This window comes from Macrobrachium nipponense, chromosome 7 (assembly GCF_015104395.2).
Source record: "Macrobrachium nipponense isolate FS-2020 chromosome 7, ASM1510439v2, whole genome shotgun sequence".
In the NCBI taxonomy this organism is placed as follows: domain Eukaryota; kingdom Metazoa; phylum Arthropoda; class Malacostraca; order Decapoda; family Palaemonidae; genus Macrobrachium; species Macrobrachium nipponense.
In genome coordinates, this window is record NC_061109.1 from 106,685,285 (window position 1) to 106,704,141 (window position 18,857).

The 18,857-nt window shown below is 40.1% G+C and overlaps 1 protein-coding gene across 1 annotated transcript in view; it reads right to left on the minus strand.

The window, feature by feature from the left end:
* LOC135217436 (vacuolar protein sorting-associated protein 52 homolog) overlaps positions 1-18,857 on the minus strand; it is a gene marked incomplete in the record, with an annotated part of 146,400 nt that overhangs the window by 78,310 nt on the left and 49,233 nt on the right. Inside the window, 2 exon segments of the mRNA XM_064253304.1 lie at positions 15,534-15,666; positions 16,782-16,935. Of these exon segments, the coding sequence (XP_064109374.1) occupies positions 15,534-15,666; positions 16,782-16,935 (287 nt within the window).

Below are 18,857 nucleotides of genomic sequence, written 5' to 3' on the forward strand. Positions count from 1 at the left end.
CTGGCAGGTAACGATTATGAACAAAATATGAATTTCATTTTATTTCACCATAACTATTTTAGCATCAAATTTACTGAAGTACATAATTCTTATATCATTATCATCCTCCATCAAATCATTGCCTTGATGATGTTTAGTGATGAAATTGGGAAACACTCCTTTTTTCTGCAGGTAAACTGAGCTGTAATGAAAGTTATAATGTTTGAAAGAGGTTAGAGAGAGACTGAGTTACCAGCCCTGTGATTGGCTTATGAACAGCCAATCAGAGAATTGTATGGGACGGGCCCTAGACATCAAAAGCACAGGTTGATGTGAATCTATCATAAGATAAGTTGTATGGAGCATACAAATTGCTGTAACAGTATAGCTACAATGATCACCAGCATCAAGCCAGTTCCAGCGTATAATGTGTATTCTTCAAACTGCCCATAGTTATGAAGAAAGGTATAAGGGAATTCTTCCCTAACAATTTGGAAATTGGTGTGTAGTTAGAATTATACATACAGTAATACCTTGGGTTACGAATTTAATCCGTTCCAGAACCTGCTTCGTAACCTAAAAAATTCGTAACCCAAATGGATTTTCCATAAGAATGTTATAAAAAGCAAATAATGCGTTCCACCCGACCATGAATAACCATTTCAATTCATATTTTTCCATTTATTTTTGTTCACTAAGGTTGAAAATTCGTGTAGGAATTACATAAAATATAAAATTGAAGAATGAAATTAAATATAAACACTAGATTTAATATGCATGCACAGTAAAACCTGAACTTTACCTTTAGCGAGTGTGGCTGCTGGCTTGACGGAGACGGGAGGAGGGGAAGGGTGAGGAGGAGAGGGTTAGGGCTTGGGGGGGAAATCTCCCTCCGTGAACACTTCTGGAAGACTTTCTGGTTCTTTCTCTAGAGAGCACCGTTCACTATGATCACTAATTTTACGCTTACGCAACACTATGTTGTCTTTCACAATTTTGAAAAAATATTTTCTATGAGCAAATTTTCTACATCGTCGAGAATATAAGGCCGTTGTTTCGTCCAATACTGTGACACCTTTTGATGCTTTACTGGCTTTAATTTCTTCCTTTTTCTTCAAAATAGTGCAGATCGTTGATTGCGACCGCTTGAAGAATGCTGCAATGTCTTTCACGCACCGCCTTTATCATGCATTTGGATAATTTCCTTCTTCATTTCGACTGTAATCATCTCCTTCTTTCTTATGCTTTCCTTCTTGCTGCTTGCCTTCGTCATCTTGGGAGCCATTGTCTTTAGTATTTGGGTAATAGTAATGTATAAGCACTATTACGGAAACACAACACGTGCGCAAATCACTAAGCAAATTTGAGAGCGTATCACGGACAGATGCGTTCAATCTTACCGCCAGCGAGATATTGAAAGAGTTATGGTTTAAAAAGGGTCAAGGGATGCGTAGGAGGAAGTCACGTGACCCTCGTTAAGTTTTGGCCGAAAAAACAAAAAAAATGCGTTCGCAGATCCCACGCTCATCCGATGTAAACAAAGCAGGCGTTAAGTTTTGGCCGAAAAAAATGCGTTCGCAGATCCCACGCTCATCCGATGTAAACAAATCAGGCGGCCTCCCATGATGGAAATTCGCGCATTCGTATCCAAGCGAAATTCGTATTCCAGAATGAGGTCGTCACTTCGTAAGTTAAAAAATTCGTGTACTAATCGGTTCGTAACCCAAAGTATTACTGTATTTTAATTTTTACCCATCGATCGTAGATGGCACCCGATGAACGATTCCGGTTGCAACTGAAACCGGATTCGTAAATCTTAACTATTTTTATTTAATACCTTTCTTATATTTATTATTATTTCGTAAACTGTTGTTTTGAATAATTATCCCTTTTATCTCATATGTTTAATTTCAAATACGACGCTATCACTAATATTCTATTTTCCTTGTTCGTTCACTACTCTATTCTCCTGCCGTCGCTACTTTACCCTCGCTACTTCACCCTCCTTGCCGACTCTGGAAGCTTTCTTCACCGCCTCTTGATGACATTTTATTTAGACAATTAGTTTCTTCTGATTCTGCTTCATCAAGCAACAGTGGAGCTCCCGAGATTTACCAGTTTATTACCTGTGAAATGTTGGGCTTTGATAATTGTTTTAGATTAAGTGATTTCATTTTGAAGTGCATCTCATTTTTAAAGTGCTAATTCATGTGTTTCTTTAGCCACACAGAGGTAGTGCCCCATTCCCCCTACCGACATTGGTGTCTTAATTGATGCAAGCCTGCATCCCATTTGTTGCAAGTTGGACACTTAGATGACATTCAAGTCAGCTGCTTCGAATCACCGTAAGGGCGTACGGACTCGTGTGAATGTTTTACAGCAGTTGATGACCATCCCAAGTGAAACACTGAAACTAATCTCGTTGCCATAAACATACACCAGTTTACAGCAGGAGCCCAACTACGTATCCACGTCAGTTATCCAGAAAAACTTCTGTGATACTAACTACGCCCAGAAATGCATACAAAAGGGATTTTGACGTAAGGAAAAAATCTATTTTCTGGGCGATTGGCTCGTGTCGCCAGCGAAATATCCTTTAATCTATTATTTCTAGGGTAAATGTACTAACACATACCAGAGAATAAATAAATAAAGAAAAAGGTCAGTATAACTGACTCGCTCACCCTCCAGAGAGTGTCGGTATGAACACTATGGCGAGTGAGACCACTACCACGAGCCAAATGCCAATAGAATCCTCCCACTACAAAATCCCCCAAGAGGGGAGCCGACCCACAGAGTGGGCAGCACCTACTACTACTACTCCATCCCATGCTGCCGACTGCTGCGCCTCTGGTGGCCATCCTGAAGTTAGCAGACAATCTTGGCGATGGGATGGGTAGGGCGGGATTTCGCTGGCGACACGAGCCAATCGCCCAGAAATAGATTTTTCCTTACGTCAAAATCCCTTTTCTGGGCTCAGCTCGTGTCGCTGCGCGAAATCGTACCAGAGAAATAGACAAGATTGTAAAGAAATATAAAGGGTCTCAAAATAAAAGATAAAATAAAAATAAAACAATATAATTGCTAATAAAGATACATATACACAGTGATACAATAGAAATATTACTTAATTATATCTTAATGAACTAATAATATTTCTTAACTTAAGGTAATATACATATATACAGGAAAAAAAACTCATATATGTACAACAATGGTATCTGTGTAAAGCTTATGTATCAAAAACAATGTAAAGCAATTAATATACAAGTTGAATAAAACAAACTCAACAACAATAAAATATAAAAGAATGTATATGACTTAATATACAAAACCCGTAACCATTATAATAAGATGTATCTCCTAGCATAAAAATAAGGAGATGACATCCACGAGATCAGTAATCATCACAAATGTGAGTGTCCCTCCCTAGCAAAAAAATAAGGGACACCCATATATCATCATCAAGGCAGCTAAGACACAAGGTGATCGTAAATGAACAAGGCAGGAATAGACGAACTGTTGGGTGAGGCAGGTAGAAAGGAGGACTGAATCTTACTACTAAGGATTAGTCAGATTCAGGGGAAACTATGTTACCCGCTGCAACTGCTGAAAATTTCAGGGCTTTCAAGGACTTTAAGTAATGACGTTTGAACACTGTCGGTGATTTCCATCCAGTATACTTTTTTCAACTCATCGAAGTTCATATGTTGGAAATAGTTAATTGAGGTGGCTACTGCCCTGACATCATGTGCTTTTGGGAAAGGGAAAGAGTCAGGATTGGCTTGTTTAATGAAAGTACAGGATTTTGTTGCCTGATGCTTTAATAGATAAAGTACCACCTTTTTTCTCTCCTAAAGAGAGGACCCGATGAGGATGAGGAGGTCCTAGATAGAAAGGCTCGTAACGTTGAAACTGGGCAAAGAGATATATCTTGTGGAAGGGGTAGTACCTTCCATGGTTCCCACCTCATCAAAAGGATCTTCATTCTTAGCTAAAAAGCTACGTTCCGGTGAAAGTAGCACTTCTCCTGTGGGAAGGAACTGAATATGATCCGGATCTCTGGATAAAGCCGACAGTTCTGAAACATTCTAGCTCCTGAGGCCAAGCTTAATAAAATAGGGTTTTTTCTTAACAGCATTATAAATGAGCATGTGTCATTATTGGTTTCTGAAGCCAGTTTTAGAACATCGTTTAAGAACCATGATACTGACGTAGGCCCTTACAGAAGGTCTAAGTCTAGCACAGGCCTTGGGAATAGACGAGAAGTAGGAATCTGTCAAGTCTATGTTGAACCCAAATTGAAAAATCTTTTTCAAGGCTGACTTGTTTGTCGTAATTGTGCTAGCTGCTAAGCCTTTTTCAAATAAGGATCTGAAAAAGGATATAGCTGAATTGATTGTCATGATCTTAATATCTGATTCTTTCAGGAAGGTTGCTAACTTTTGACAGCAGCATCGTACTGTCTCAAAGTTGAATCTCTCTTATCTGATTCCAAGAAGAGATAATTCTGAGGGTCAATATTTGCATCTCTTTTCGCTGCAAACTTCATGAAATCCATAAAGTTAGGGTTTTGAGAATCCCTGAGGAAGCGAACACAGTCTTCGTTTGTACTGACTGGGAGAGCTTGGGATTGGGGATCCGAAGAGGGCGGAGACCCAGTTCCAGGATGAGAGGGTACCAATTGCTCTTCGGCCAGTCTGGGGCTACTAGAGCCACTTGACCCTTGAATGTCCTGAGTTTGTTTAACACTTTCATGAGAAGATTCACCGAGGAAAGACATAAATCTTCTCCCAGTTGTTCCAATCTAGAGCCAGGGCGTCCGTGGCATAGGCCAGAGGGTCCAGGTTGGGGGGGGGGCCACATAACATGGGAGTTTGTGGTTCGCTTGGGATGCGAAGAGATCTTACCTGTAGACCTGGAACTCTCTGAAGAATCCATTGGAACGAACTGTTGTCCAGTGACCATTCCGACTCTAGAGGTACTGATCGGGATAGAGCATCTGCTATGACGTTTCTCACTCCAGCTATATGGGTGGAGGAGAGATGCCAACTGAACTTGTCCGCCAGGGAGAATAATGGCTACCATGACATGGTTTAGATGACGTGACTTGGAGCCTCCTCTGTTTTACGCAATGTACTACCACTGCGCTGTCCAGGACTAGCTTTATGTGGGAGTACTTTTGGCGGACGTAACCTTTTTAGAGTCAAGAACAGTGCCATCGCCTCCAGTACGTTTATATGGAAACTGACGGAACTGAGGTGACCACGTTTCCCTGAACCTTTTTGAACTGGGAATATCCTCCCCAACCGCTTAATGAAGCGTCTGTGTGGATAGTGATACCTGGAGGAGGAACAATGAAGGGGCACTGACACCGATAGGTTCTTGACTTTCGCCCACACGGCCGAAGTCGATTCTTTAGAATCAGAGGGACTGAGGACAATTTGTCCCTGGACCTGATATTTGCCAGTGAGCGCCAAATTCTGGTTAGGTCTTTCAGTTTGGCTTTCATTAGGATGTTCGTCACTGATGCAAAACTGGAGAGAACCCAGGATCCTTTCCTGAGATCTTCTTGAAGCCAGTTTGTGACTTAGAAATTGCTTGACTGACTTTGCTATTTCCTTCCTTTTGGACGATGGAATCGACAGAGTAATGGAGGATAGATTTCCATTGAATGCCGAGCCACTGAAAGTTTGACTCTGGAGTGAGTCTTGATTTGGTCCTGTTTATCTTGAAGCCTAGATATTCCAGGAACTGAATCACTTTCAGTGTTGCTTTGTTGCATTCCTCGACTGTTGAAGCCCAGATCAACCAATCGTCGAGATACGCTACTACCATAACCCTTGCGATCTGATGTTGTTGAACAACTACTTCCGCCAGCTTCGTAAACACTCTGGGTGCTACGTTGAGCCCGAAAGGAAACTACCTTGAAGGAGAATGTCTGGTCGCCTATCTTGAAGCCTGATAGGGACGGAAGTGTCTTGCAATAGGGATATGATAGTAAGCGTCTGTAAGATCGATAGAGGTGGTGACGGCCCCACGGGGAAGTAAGGTCCGCACCTGCGAGATCGTGAGCATCTTGAACTTGTCGCAGCGAATGGCTAAGTTTAAGCTTGGGGACAAGTCTTAAGATTACTCTTCTTTTTTGTGAGCCTTTCTTTGGCACGCTGAACAAGCGACCTTGAAATTTTAATCTTTTGACTCTCGCTATAAGCTCCTTTCTGAAGGAGATCCTCCGCATACTCCGTCAGTTCTTTGGAAGGAAGTTGACGGAAAGGCCTGGATGGAGGTGGGTTCGTTAACCAGCTCCAACCCAGGCCTTTTGACACAATGCTCTTAGCCCACTTGCTGAAGTTCCACCGGTGGCGAAAAGTGAAACAGCCTCCCTCCTACCTGAAGTGCTTCATTGGTTCTGGTAACCTCCTCGGCCTCCTCTGAAGTGTTTTCCCCTATTAAAGGGACCTCCCGATCCTCTCCCACGAAAGGAACGTTTACCTCTGCCTCCCTTACCCGAGCGGTCATACTTCTGTGAAGATTGACTCTCGAAGGTTTGATTGTAAGCTGGAGAGATGGCATAAGAGGTGGAGGGCTGAGGCTGAGGGGAGATCACGTAAATTGGCTGTGATTGAGCCTTTGAAGTGGAGGGTTGGGCTGTGTTTGCACTAAGGGAACCGCCGGAACTTGCTGAGAAAAAGCGTGGCTGCTTTTTTCTGGTAGGGCTGGAAACGCCTGGGTTTCCTTTGCCCTTTACCTCTAGCTGCAGGATCTTGCCTCCTCCTAGCCGTAAGGCCCCAACGGGGTCCTTAAGGCTCTGGTTTAACCTCGTAGCCTCGACTGGACTTCCTTCACCATCGCTTCTGGGAAGAAGATATGCTCCCCAGATGCTTGACGAGAGTAACCTATTCGGCTCGTGCCGAATGGTTGCTTCTTGTAGGACATGCTTCCTACAATTCGTTCTAGCAGTGGCAAACTCAAACATATCTGACTGTACCGTTTGAGTTAGGGATTTGGTCATAAGTTTGAAAAGCGGCTCTGAACCATAGGCTATGGTGGCCACCTCGGTCATAGCCATAGAATTAATCGATCTGGCTAATCGCGATTTAGCGTCAAATTCAGCCTGAAATAAGGCTATCTGGAAGCCTGGGTAGCTTTTCACCAAACTGCGTCCATAGCACAGTCCGGGTTTGAGTTTGCCAGCTGAGAAAGGTTTTCTTGTTCGTAGTCTTCCATAATTCTCGGCTGAAGGAAGTAACGGAGATGTAGGATCTGCTTCCTTCAGTTGAGGCATGGGGTCCCCTTCTGGGCTGCTGGAATGGTAGATGTCGCGATCTTAGTCAGGAAAGGGAGCGGGGTACTCTCATCCATCGTGAAGATCGTAAAGGGACTCTTGAAGGGCTGGATTTTCGTATTAGAACAATCCATGTCCTCTAAACACCTGAGCCATTCTCTCTGAGCCTGGTCACGTGAATAGAGGACCGTCTCCTTTGGTACCCTATCATCTCGAATCATGGCTGAGGCGGTGAGCCTTGCGTAGCCGATGAACGGAGGCTGAAGGTCTTCCGGGTAGAACTCGAAGTCCTCTATCCTTCGAGTTCCAAATTCCGGTATAGAAATGAGTCGTCCTGGAAGGGGCGTATGACGCTACTCTCCAACGGGTTGTTCATCGAGAACGGAGTAGCGAGTCATACGGAGGAAGCTGGGCTCCACCTGCATTGGAAGGTGGAGGAGAGGCTAGAGGAGCTTGGGCTCAGTCCGGCTATAATGGAGTCTTGAGAAGTAATCCTATCCGACAACCGAGAGATCATTTGTTCCATGCTACTCTTTTAGAGACCCAACCAGGTCGCCCACCTGTGTAACAGGCCAGCATTGGAGTCCAAAGCCGGAGCTGCTGCGGAGGTGGAGGGGTAGCTCTGAATTGGAACCAAGGGTAGCGGAACTGACGACTCAGCCGGAGTGTGAGATCTCTCTCTGGAGGATTTACTCCTCGAGGACTTAGAGCCGGACCCAGGAAGCTTTAGATCTGTCTGCTCCGGGATTCCTAGCCGGAGACTTACGAGAGGAGGATGAGGCCGAAGTCGTCTTCTAGACGACGACGACGTCTTTGTCAAGGATTTCACTGCTTGACCCTTGACCTTGGGTCTAACTGAAGCGTCAGGAGGAGTATACAATTCATCACCCGTAAAGCCTTGGAAGGATGGAGAGGTTGCAGGAGTAGAAGAAACAGTTACGCCCAAGGGTATACCTTGGGTGTCCACCTTACCTACCTCGACCAACAGGTCGTCTACACCTACCATAGGTTCTACATTATATCCAACGTCGCGACTTCCGAGGAGATATCCTGGCCTTGGTCAGTCAATGAGGCAGCCAGCTGTTGCTGGATGAAGGCGATAGTCGGGGCAGCCTCTGCTGGGTCGACGTATCCTGTCGCCCTGCCGTCCCCGGGGAAGATTTAGTACCGCCAACCTTTTCTCCCAGATGTTAGGGCATACCCTTGGCGGCGTTCTTCCCGAAACGCCGACCCAGGCCCGCAGGGTTGCCAGGCGAGGTAGCCCTCACTGCCGGTGCCATGGAAGAAGAGGGTAATCAATTAGATTTAAGAATAACTTAAAACTAAAGATAACTTAAAGTATAACTTAAACTTATAGGGCTATAAGGCCCTTTGAATTTTCCTTAAGTTAGAGTAATTGATGCAAACTTAAGCACTAAAACAGATGCGGACCAGCTACCGGAGATGGAATACTTACCCTGTCTAAAAGCTGCTCACCAGATCGTAACATATGGTACACGTCTCATGGTACCAGACCTGGATGTCTCCGTGCGGAGTCGTGCATGGAGCATGGGACCGGCAAACTTCGTGTCCACACGGGTCCTGAAGTGTGGCGGCGCATCCCGGATGCTCACAGTTGGTGGTCTGTAAGTGGAAAGACACATGAGATCTTAAAGAATATCACTTACAGGCTAAAGGACAGAAGAACTCCATTGCATGCCAGAGCCTCGGAAAAAAATTCGGGCATAGCCCTCCCTTACTAGCCTGAATAGGCTATAACCCCGGAGGTATCCGGTTGAAAAGAAGGGAGGGGGTGGAATGGTTTAAGGTACTTAAAGTAAACTTAACATCTTAAACCTAAAAGCTCGAACATACCGGACTAAGTCCAGTGCGTGGCTGGAGTGATAACTCAGTGAAACGGAGAGGTTAGACGAGACCGACTGTATGTTCCGGTCCACCCCGTGGGGTAGACATAGCATGTTTCCGCTAGATGCCAGGCCTCCGGTGGTAAAGGAGACCTAGTAAGGTGGGAAAGAGCGGGGGGCATACAGACTCGGGCTAGTAACGGAGCGACGAAGTAGTAATGGAGAGGGGGAAAGGCCAGTCCCCCCTCACCTTACCATCCGACCGGACCGAGAGCCGGAGAGGTCGAGTCCAGTCTGGGTCTGTCCCGTCCCTCTACCCCCTCCGCCTGGGGGTGAGAGAGGGAGCAGGCTCGGGTATGCTGAGCGAGCATGGCAGGGAGGCCTAGCCACCCCCCCCGACTCTATGGAAGAGCGGGAGGGGAAAGGTGACTGGACAGGCGTCTGGCTGCCTCGTGATCACATAGTGACCACGGGGCGATAAGAACAACAACTAAGCCTAAAACAAAACCAACTGATCAGCGAGATGCTATCGGGAAGCAACCGAGCTGACCAGCGGTAACATAAGGGCCCAATAGGCCGTGACCTAGGCTAAGCGAGCCAGACGCCTAACTAACCTAACAAAATCACATAGATAATAAAATGAATAATAAAATGAAAGAAAGAAAACAAATAGTGGGAGAAAAAATCCAGGAGTGTACGACTAACCCGAAGGCAAGTCTACCACTCAAAGCTAGCCGATGCCGATACTAAGAGCCGTGGCTAGGGTCTGGATGGAAGAGCCTACATAAGGTAAAAGACATGCATGCATGACAAAACCGTGTAGACCCTTATACTAAACAAAAGCGGATAATAAAAATAGGAGCGTACAAAGACAGGGGATGCTCTGGGTATGGGAGACCCAGAACGGACCCATCACGAGGCAGAAACCATGCTGCAATGCTTCCGACCTAGAGATCGTATTTATACCTAAAAAACGGCAAATACGTGCTCAGGGCCGGAAAAAAAACCAAATAGCAATAAACACTGAGTACTTAACTTAGCTGCTGCGATGGCTGCACGCTCCATTGTAATAAAATCCAAACGAAAGGGCACAAAAACACAGAGAAGAAAATGGCACGTGTGTATCGTGTGCGCTAACTGAAAAGGATGACCACCAGAGGCGCAGCAGTCGGCAGCATGGGATGGAGTAGTAGTAGTAGGTGCTGCCCATCTCTGGGGTCGGCTCCCCTCTTGGGGATTTTGTAGTGGGAGGATTCTATTGGCATTTGGCTCGTGGTAGTGGTCTACTCGCCATAGTGTTCATAACCGACCCTCTCGGGAGGGTGAGGCGAGTCAGTTTATACTGACCTTTTTCTTTTCTTTATTTATTTATTCTCTGGTATGTTTTAGTACATTTACCCTAGAAATAATAGATTAAAGGATATTTCGCGCAGCGACCCGAGCTGAGCCCAGAAATTAAGTATTGTGTACTGATACAGTAAATCAGAATCTTAGTTTATTTTGTAATTATATTGTTATTTTACTTCTACTTTTTTTATTTATGCCTTTTAATGGTTATACTCATCTGTGCTGAAAGTGAAGGTAACTGGTAGCCACTACACACTACGGAACCACCAGTTTCCTTTACAATAGGAAAAAAAAAAGTGAGACCAGTCATCTCAATCATTTCCTACTCCACACAATCATCTTCGGCAAGATACAAACTCCCCCCGCCATAACCGGCCACTGAATGAGCTACACTTGTTGATCAGCCACCACTGGACCAAAGGAAAAAGTGTCCAAGGATCTACAAGCAACATTCTTCAGGTAGAAGAAAGTGAAAGTGGTTTGATGCAGTCAGGAACCAGCATTCAAAATTCTATGAACAGATAAGTTCTTAAATGCCAGGGAGGAACCTAGTCCTCTGATAACATGTACTTCTACATGCTCAGAATTGGTGATAGAACTTGATGATGAGTAGGCTTGCCTAATCACTTCATAGTTAAACAAAAGGGTATTCTAGGACACCTCTTTCTTGGCATGGTCTCTGTTAACATAAGTTTACAACACCTAAGCTCTAGGTGACAAGGCCTTTAGATAACAACACAAGTGCTCTGATGGGTCAAAACAGAACCTCTTGAAGGTTGCTGATAAACTCCACACAATAAGGAATGAAAAAGGAGGCAAATCTGTCATTGTGAACTGAGGGAATCTAGATCTACAAATTTTGGGGCAAATTTGAAAGTTACTGACCCCAACCCCTTGTGAGTTTTCATCATAATCCTGACCATAGAGTTCTCCAACTCTTCCAAGGTACCCAAGGTCAAAAGAAAAACTGTTTCCAAAGTCAGTTTCCTATAAGATGATTGACGCATGGGATCGAATGGAGCTCGAGTGAGACTACTCAGTACCAGAGTAAGATCCCACGTAAGAGGTCTGAGTTCCCTAGGAGAAAAAGCTCTTGAACTGGTTCAACATACAGAATTCCCAGGGCAACGTGATGGCCACATCTTCCGATGAAGAACTAATCACAAGGCAGCCCTTTAGCCGTTGCCAGTATGATCAAAAAGAATTTCCTGTTCTGAAAAAGACCCAGATCTTTATTTACTGAACAGAAAAACCCTTACCTTACTTACAGACCGTTACAGACCTTACATCTTGTTCGGGTTGCCCCAGGGTCCCTCAGTGTGAGGCACCTCTAGTGTCTACCCTGAGTAGAGAGAAAGCCCTTCGATGACACTAATCACAGCAGAAGGCTCATCTTGTAAAAGGCTGACAAAAATCCTCTGAAGTAGCCTTACATCTCAGTCTCTGCTCTGCTTGAAAGATCTATCGCTTGAATGAGATACTGGACTGACTCCAGACATGAGATCAAGATCCTGCTGATTGGTGGTATCTCTCCAGACTAGACTGGCAGAGATGGTTGTGCTAAGGTGGAATCTCTTTTGGTACTGCTGAGTGAAGAGAAAAAGACCCTGGAACTACTAGATTCACCCAAAGGCTTTGGAAGCCATTACTCTGTTAGGATGGTGGAGCAGGCTAAATGGAGGACATGTGTAACCTCCCAGGTTGTTCCCAGTATGCAGAAAGGAGTCTTCTGCCCCAGCAAATAGATCTGGGACCATGAAAAGCAGACCTCTAGCTTCCTGTTGAACTGTGTAGCAAAGAGGTCTAACATGGGTCTTCTCCAAGTAGGCAGATAAGACAATAGGATAATCCAAGGGCATGTCCTATGAAAATATGCTTACGCAGATAAGTCTAAACATCCTACTGTCAATTTGTGCACTGTCAAAGAGCGTACAATGTTTAACTATCAAAAAACTTTTTCTACAGGTATTATTACCACCATAGGGTTGCTTTTACGGTTTATAGATTGTCTAGGTTAGTTTATAAAGGGCTTATTTGACTTGGATCCTTTTTCAACTTATGTCGCACGCCTTACGACAAATTAAAATTGTTGGGTGAAGTGTTACTTTAGGCTTATTCCCAATATGTAACATATGATAAGCCATCCCAACATGTAGCATATGATAAGCCAATGTCCAGCAAGTACATACCGTATATACTCGCATAACACGTGATCTCGCATATCATGCCACCTCCAAATTTTCACCCTCAAAAAATTATTTTATCACGTATCATGCGAGTTTAATTTACGAGACCAAAATTTAACAATAGGTTAACCTCTCTTCCTCCTCTTTATCTATTCCATTTTTTAGTTAGGCTAACCCCTTTTCCTCCATCTCTTAATCTATCCCATCTTCTAGTTAAGTTTAAAAAAGTAAAAGAGAATGGAAAAAGTATCAGTAGTAATGATATATTTATTTGGAAAATGCATACAACCACAAACAGCTGATTTGCTATGAACAACCAATCCGATAAAAACAGCCTTTTTGCTTGCATTTCAACCATAGTACGATAGTAAAAAATGACCATAGTTATGTTACAAATGACATTAATGAGAATAGGACTAATATATTTTTATATTACAGGTAGTAGTCGACTTACTATTGCAATTGGTTACGAACAACCAGTCATAAAACGATTTGGACATAAGTCGGCCCATGTTAATTTACCGTAAGAATATTACAGTAGCGTAGCCTACACTAGGGTAATCAGTACCATTTTTACAAATAGGGTAGCCTAGCCTACACTACACAGCATACTTTATACATATATGGCATACTAATTATTAATTTCAGATAATTCTCTAGGTTCAATGCACATTGGCTTATGATGATTCAGTACAAAGAGAAATTGAATAACATTTAACAAGTTAGCCTCGCCTATATGATGATGATGATATCATGGTACATATATCGTATATATGCGAATACAGTAGCCTAGCCTTCAGTGTACTGTATACAACATATAGGATATAATTTAGTAATTTATTAATAAAAGCCAATTTTGGAGTTTCAATGCATTCTAACTATGACATATCAGTGAAAAAAATAAAAAATGAAAAAAAAATTGGACACAGAACGAGAATCAGATTCGGACCGACATCAGCATACGGTACCTAATTGAGTGATGTCATGCTGCTGACGACTACATATATTTACGAAATAAATACACAATGAATATGCATCTTTTCTGATTCTTCTAAAAAGCTATTCATTGCAGTATCCAATAATATTGTATGTATTCTCACATTATTGTATCATAAAATACTAACAAAGCGGTCAGTATTTTGGTTTGGAAATCAGCTGATGGCAAATAACGAGTTTATTTCTTCATATTTAACTCAATTCGGAGCAAATTGCCTTTCTTCTAGTTAGCGCAAAATATCTAGATACCCTACTTATACGTATGAGACAAGGTAATTTGTCATTAAACGACGTGTTTTTAAGTCGAAATATGAATTTAATACATCTCGTGAACTAAAATATTTTTTTCGATAACAGATTGCATTGTAGGCATGTTTATTGTGTAAAAAATATTACGTGATTCCATTTGCTATTTTCACTTCATTTCATCGTAGTACGAACTTTACCGTTACGTTACTTATCTTTAATCGGCGTAAAAATAACAGTAAAATGTGTTCTTTCAAGACCTGAAATTTTGATTAAAATCATTTTCTCTCAATTTTATCTACGGTTGTGTTTGATGGCATAAGTTTACTGGCAATATAGCCTTACTCGCTCTGGATAAAAGATCGGCAAGGGCATATACTGCTAAATTTAATCTGTAAGTTTTAGCTGAAGTTGAGGAAAGAATGTTGATACGCTAACGACTATTATTGTGCATCGGCAACGTGGATGATATTTTCGCAAACTTCAGTATAGTACCATCAAACTTGACCGTAAACGAAATTTGAGAGAAATGTGTTTTAATCAAAATTATTGGGTATGAAAAGAACACATTTTACTGTTTTAACTCCAATAAAAGATTAATTTGTAAAGCTCGTAGTATTCTGATGAGTTAAAGTGAAAATATCGAAAAGAATGTTGATTTTTGTTTACGCAATAAACATGGCCTCAGCGCCATCTACTAACAAAAAAATAACTAAATTTCGTTCACAAAAGATATGTTTTCAAGTGATATTTCCATTTGAAAACACTTTGTATAACATAAAATAACCTTGTCTCATAAATAGAGTATCTTGAGATTCATTTCCACTAACTAGAGGCAAGAAAGCCGCTCTGATTTGAGTTCAACACAGCAAAACAAACTTACTTTGCAATCGCTCTCAGCTGATTTCCAAAACAAAACATTCATTGCTATGTTTGTATTTTATAATACAAACAAATAGTAATATGAAAATACATATAATATTATAGGATGCAGTGAAGTAAAACAAAACTTTTTAAAATATCCATGGAAAAGATGCATATCTATTATGTTTGTATTTTATCATATGATACTAATATATGATTATTGCATACTTGAATTTCATATCTCATGTAAGATGCGACCCCCTTACAATTGCTCCAAAATTAGGGCTTCAAAAGTCACATGATAAGCGAGTATATACGGTAAGTACTTCCAATAGGGAAAAAAGTTACTGAAGACCTAAATAATGGCAGATGGTCAAGACAACCACCAAAGTAGCAAACTCCCTAATTTTTCTCCTATAAATACCAAAACAGTTTTATGAATGAAGAAAAATACTGCTCAAGCAATCCAAAACTACCCAAAGCAACAGAAAAAACATGAATTTAACCAAAAGATTCATGGCAAAGAGAAGAAAGGATAAAAATGCTACCACTAATACTACACAACTAAGCAAACATGTCTGAATGTCAGCATAACTTACACAAGAAAGATGTCTGATGATATAGTGAGCAAGGTTTTCCCCCTTCATAATATGGATAACTGAAATATTAGTTAAAACTTCCTTTCCTTTCATGAATAATTTAATCTCTTGGCTAACAAGATGTCCTATGAGACCTAGTGCACAAGTAAAATTACAATAAAATGCAAAAAAAAAAAAAAAATACCTGAAGTTTCCATAATTGCTTAGTGTAGGACTGGAAGTAAGAACAATAGACTTTACTCATTGTTTCCACATATTCATCATGAATTTCAGCTGCTATACTTCTTGCATGCAAGAGGAGAAATTCAAAGAAGAACCTGAAAAAATAATAAGCACTACATAAGATATTTAGTTTGTAAACCATCCAAAGTTCACAAAATACGAGTCTGTTTCCAGAAAAAAGCATTTACAGTCATTTCTTTAGCAAATAATGTCCTTAATTAGCCTATGATAATTATCTAAACTGAAGGTTATTCCTACCAACCCTGAATAGTAACATGTCTTCAAATGATGAGCTCCAATTTACTGTCCTAACAACCCAACTACATCCATTTTCCATTTGCTGCTTTGAGATAACTGCCTGACCATAAAACAAAAATAAAAGACTAGATGTTGCACTGACCATAAAACAAAAATAAAAGTCTAGATGTTCCACTGACCATAAAACAAAAATAAAAGACTAGATGTTGCACTGACCATAAAACAAAAATAAAAGACTAGATGTTGCACTTAGTGTTCTCTCTCTCTCTCTCTCTCTCTCTCTCTCTCTCTCTCTCTCTCTCTCTCTCTCTCTCTCTCTCTCTCTCTCTCTCTCTCTCTCTTTGTCACCTTAGTTTCTATAAGTGGTTCATATTCAGAGTATGAACATGATATACAGTACATGATAAAGTTAATATCCCTTAATGAGATGTAATAAATATACTAGTTTTCATCTGTAAATATAATGCATTATGTATATATATTTACCAAAGATTTAAAAGATGATTTACGACAGCCTAACCTTCAGTGGCTTACTACGTGTTTTGGATAGTGCAAAGATTTTATAAATTTTGTATATCACACAAAATACATGACAATATGGCTGAAATACATCTCCCAAAAATATATATTACAATACATGTAATCCTTTCTCAGCCTGCCTATGCCTGTCCAAGCGAGGATTTTTTAATTCTCATTACGTAATTATATTTACATTTCACATATGTATAGTCTTGTCTTGCTGGGGTCCTTGGGAAAACTCCAGAAAGCATTGAATGTCTGACAGGGTGGAACCAGATAACTGAAGGACTATGGCATATTTCAATTAATTCCATGAATAACAAATTTCTTCTACATCCAAAAAGACATCCTATTCATGAATTAACTAAAATTCAGCTTCAATCAGACAAATGCAAAAAACTGTTTTAAAAGAGTAGTCAGACTTAAAACTTACTTGTGTTTGATCATAGCATTCTGAGGGATTTGGTAATTTGAAAGAGGCTTGCGGAACTGATAAATTTTTTGCAAGAGATACTCTCGAATCTTACTGACTGCCTTAACAGTCAGTTTATCAACTATATCTTGCACATCTTGACATGAATGGGCATCTGAAATAGAAAATTATATCTAATTAATTATGGTGATTTGTATAATATGCTAATAAACATATAAATTTTCATAGTATAAATTATTATTCTGATACTTACCTACTGTTAAAGTTAGCTATAGCTACCCGCTGATTAGGCAAGTCGGCATTCAAGCAAAAAATTGAATGGCTGCTGGCCTGACTGACTAGATCACCCATTCTCCTCCAGGTGTTTCAAAGGTTTTAGCTCATCAAAATTTTCCTTGACAACCCACTAAGTTGTAGGGGCCTGGGTGGGGTCTGCTTTAATAGCAGGTATCCAAATAATAAATTTCATTATGAAAATTTATATTATTTGACATGAATCTTACCTATTGTTAAAGAAGACTTATTCCCACATTACGTTCTCTATGGCCCCAAATTAAAGATTACTCTTCTTTTTTTTACTCTGTTGATGGATATTTGCTCATAGAATGAAGTAAAAAGGAATTAAAGGATATCAAAATTAGCAAAAATATTGCAAACATTTTCTGGGCATATTTGCAAAAAATGTCAAATTTTTCAATGTTTCAATTTCAGTTCTCTATGGCCCCAAATTAAAGATTAGTCTGCTTTTTGTATTCTGTTGGTGGATATTTACTCATAGAATAAAATGAAAAGGAACTGGAAGATATCAAAATTAGCAAAATATTTTACAAAAATTCGACAGGTCCGCATATGCAAAAAAAATGTCACATTTTTCAATGTTTCAATTTCAATACTCTATGGCCCCAAATTAAAGATTAGTCTTCTTTGTGTACTCTGTTGAGGGAAATTTACTCATAGTATGAAGTAAAAAGGAATTGGAGAAAATCAAATTTAGAAAATAACGTTGCTACAAATTTGACAGAAAATGTCAAATTTTCAATGTTTCAAATTTCAGTTCTCAATGGCCCAAATTAAAGATTAGATTTCTTTGTGTACTCTGTTGATGGATACTTACTCGTAGAATGAAGTAAAAAAGAAATTGGAGAAAAGGAGAAAATCAAAATTAGCAAAAAACATTGTAAAAATTCGACAGACCCGCATATGCAAAAAATGTCAAATTTTTCAATAATTCAAATTTCAGTTCCCTATAGCCCCCAAATTAAAAATTACTCTTCTTTTTTACTCTGTTGAAGGATATTTATTCACAGAATGAAGTAAAAAAGGACTAGGAGGATATAATATTAAGCAAAAATGATGCAAAAAGTCAACAGGTCCGCTTATTTTTTTTTCAAAAAAAAAAAAAAAAATGTCAAAAATTTCAATGTTTCAACTTCAGTTCTCTATGATCCTAAATAAAAGATTATTCTTCTTTGTGTACTCTGTTGATGGATATTTACTCATAAAATGAAGTAAAAAGGAATTGGAGAGAATCAAAATTAGCAAAAAACTTTGCAAAAATATCAAAATTCTCAAATATTTCAATTTCAGTTCTCTATGGCTCCAAATTAAAGATTAGTCCTTCTTGTGTACTCTGTTGATAGATATTTACTCACAGAATGAAGTGTTGAGGAATTGGTGAAAATCAAAATTAGCAAAAAATTTTGCAGGATATGCAAAAAATATTAAATATTTCAATATTTCAATTTCAGTTCTATATGGCCCCAAATTAAAGATTTGTCTTATTTGTGCACTATGTTGATGGAGATTTACTCATAGAATAAAGCAAAAAGGAATTGGAGGAAATTAAAACTAGCAAAAAATATTGCAAAAATTTGACAAATTTTCAATATTTCAATTTCAGTTCTCTATGAGTCCAAATTTAAGATTAGCCTTCTTTGTGTACTCTGTTATATGGATATTTACTCTTAGAATGAAGTGAAAAGGAATTGGAAGAAATCAAAATTAGCAAAAATTCAACAGGTCCATATATGCAAAAATATCAAATTTTTTTTTCTATTTCAGTTCTCTATTGACCCA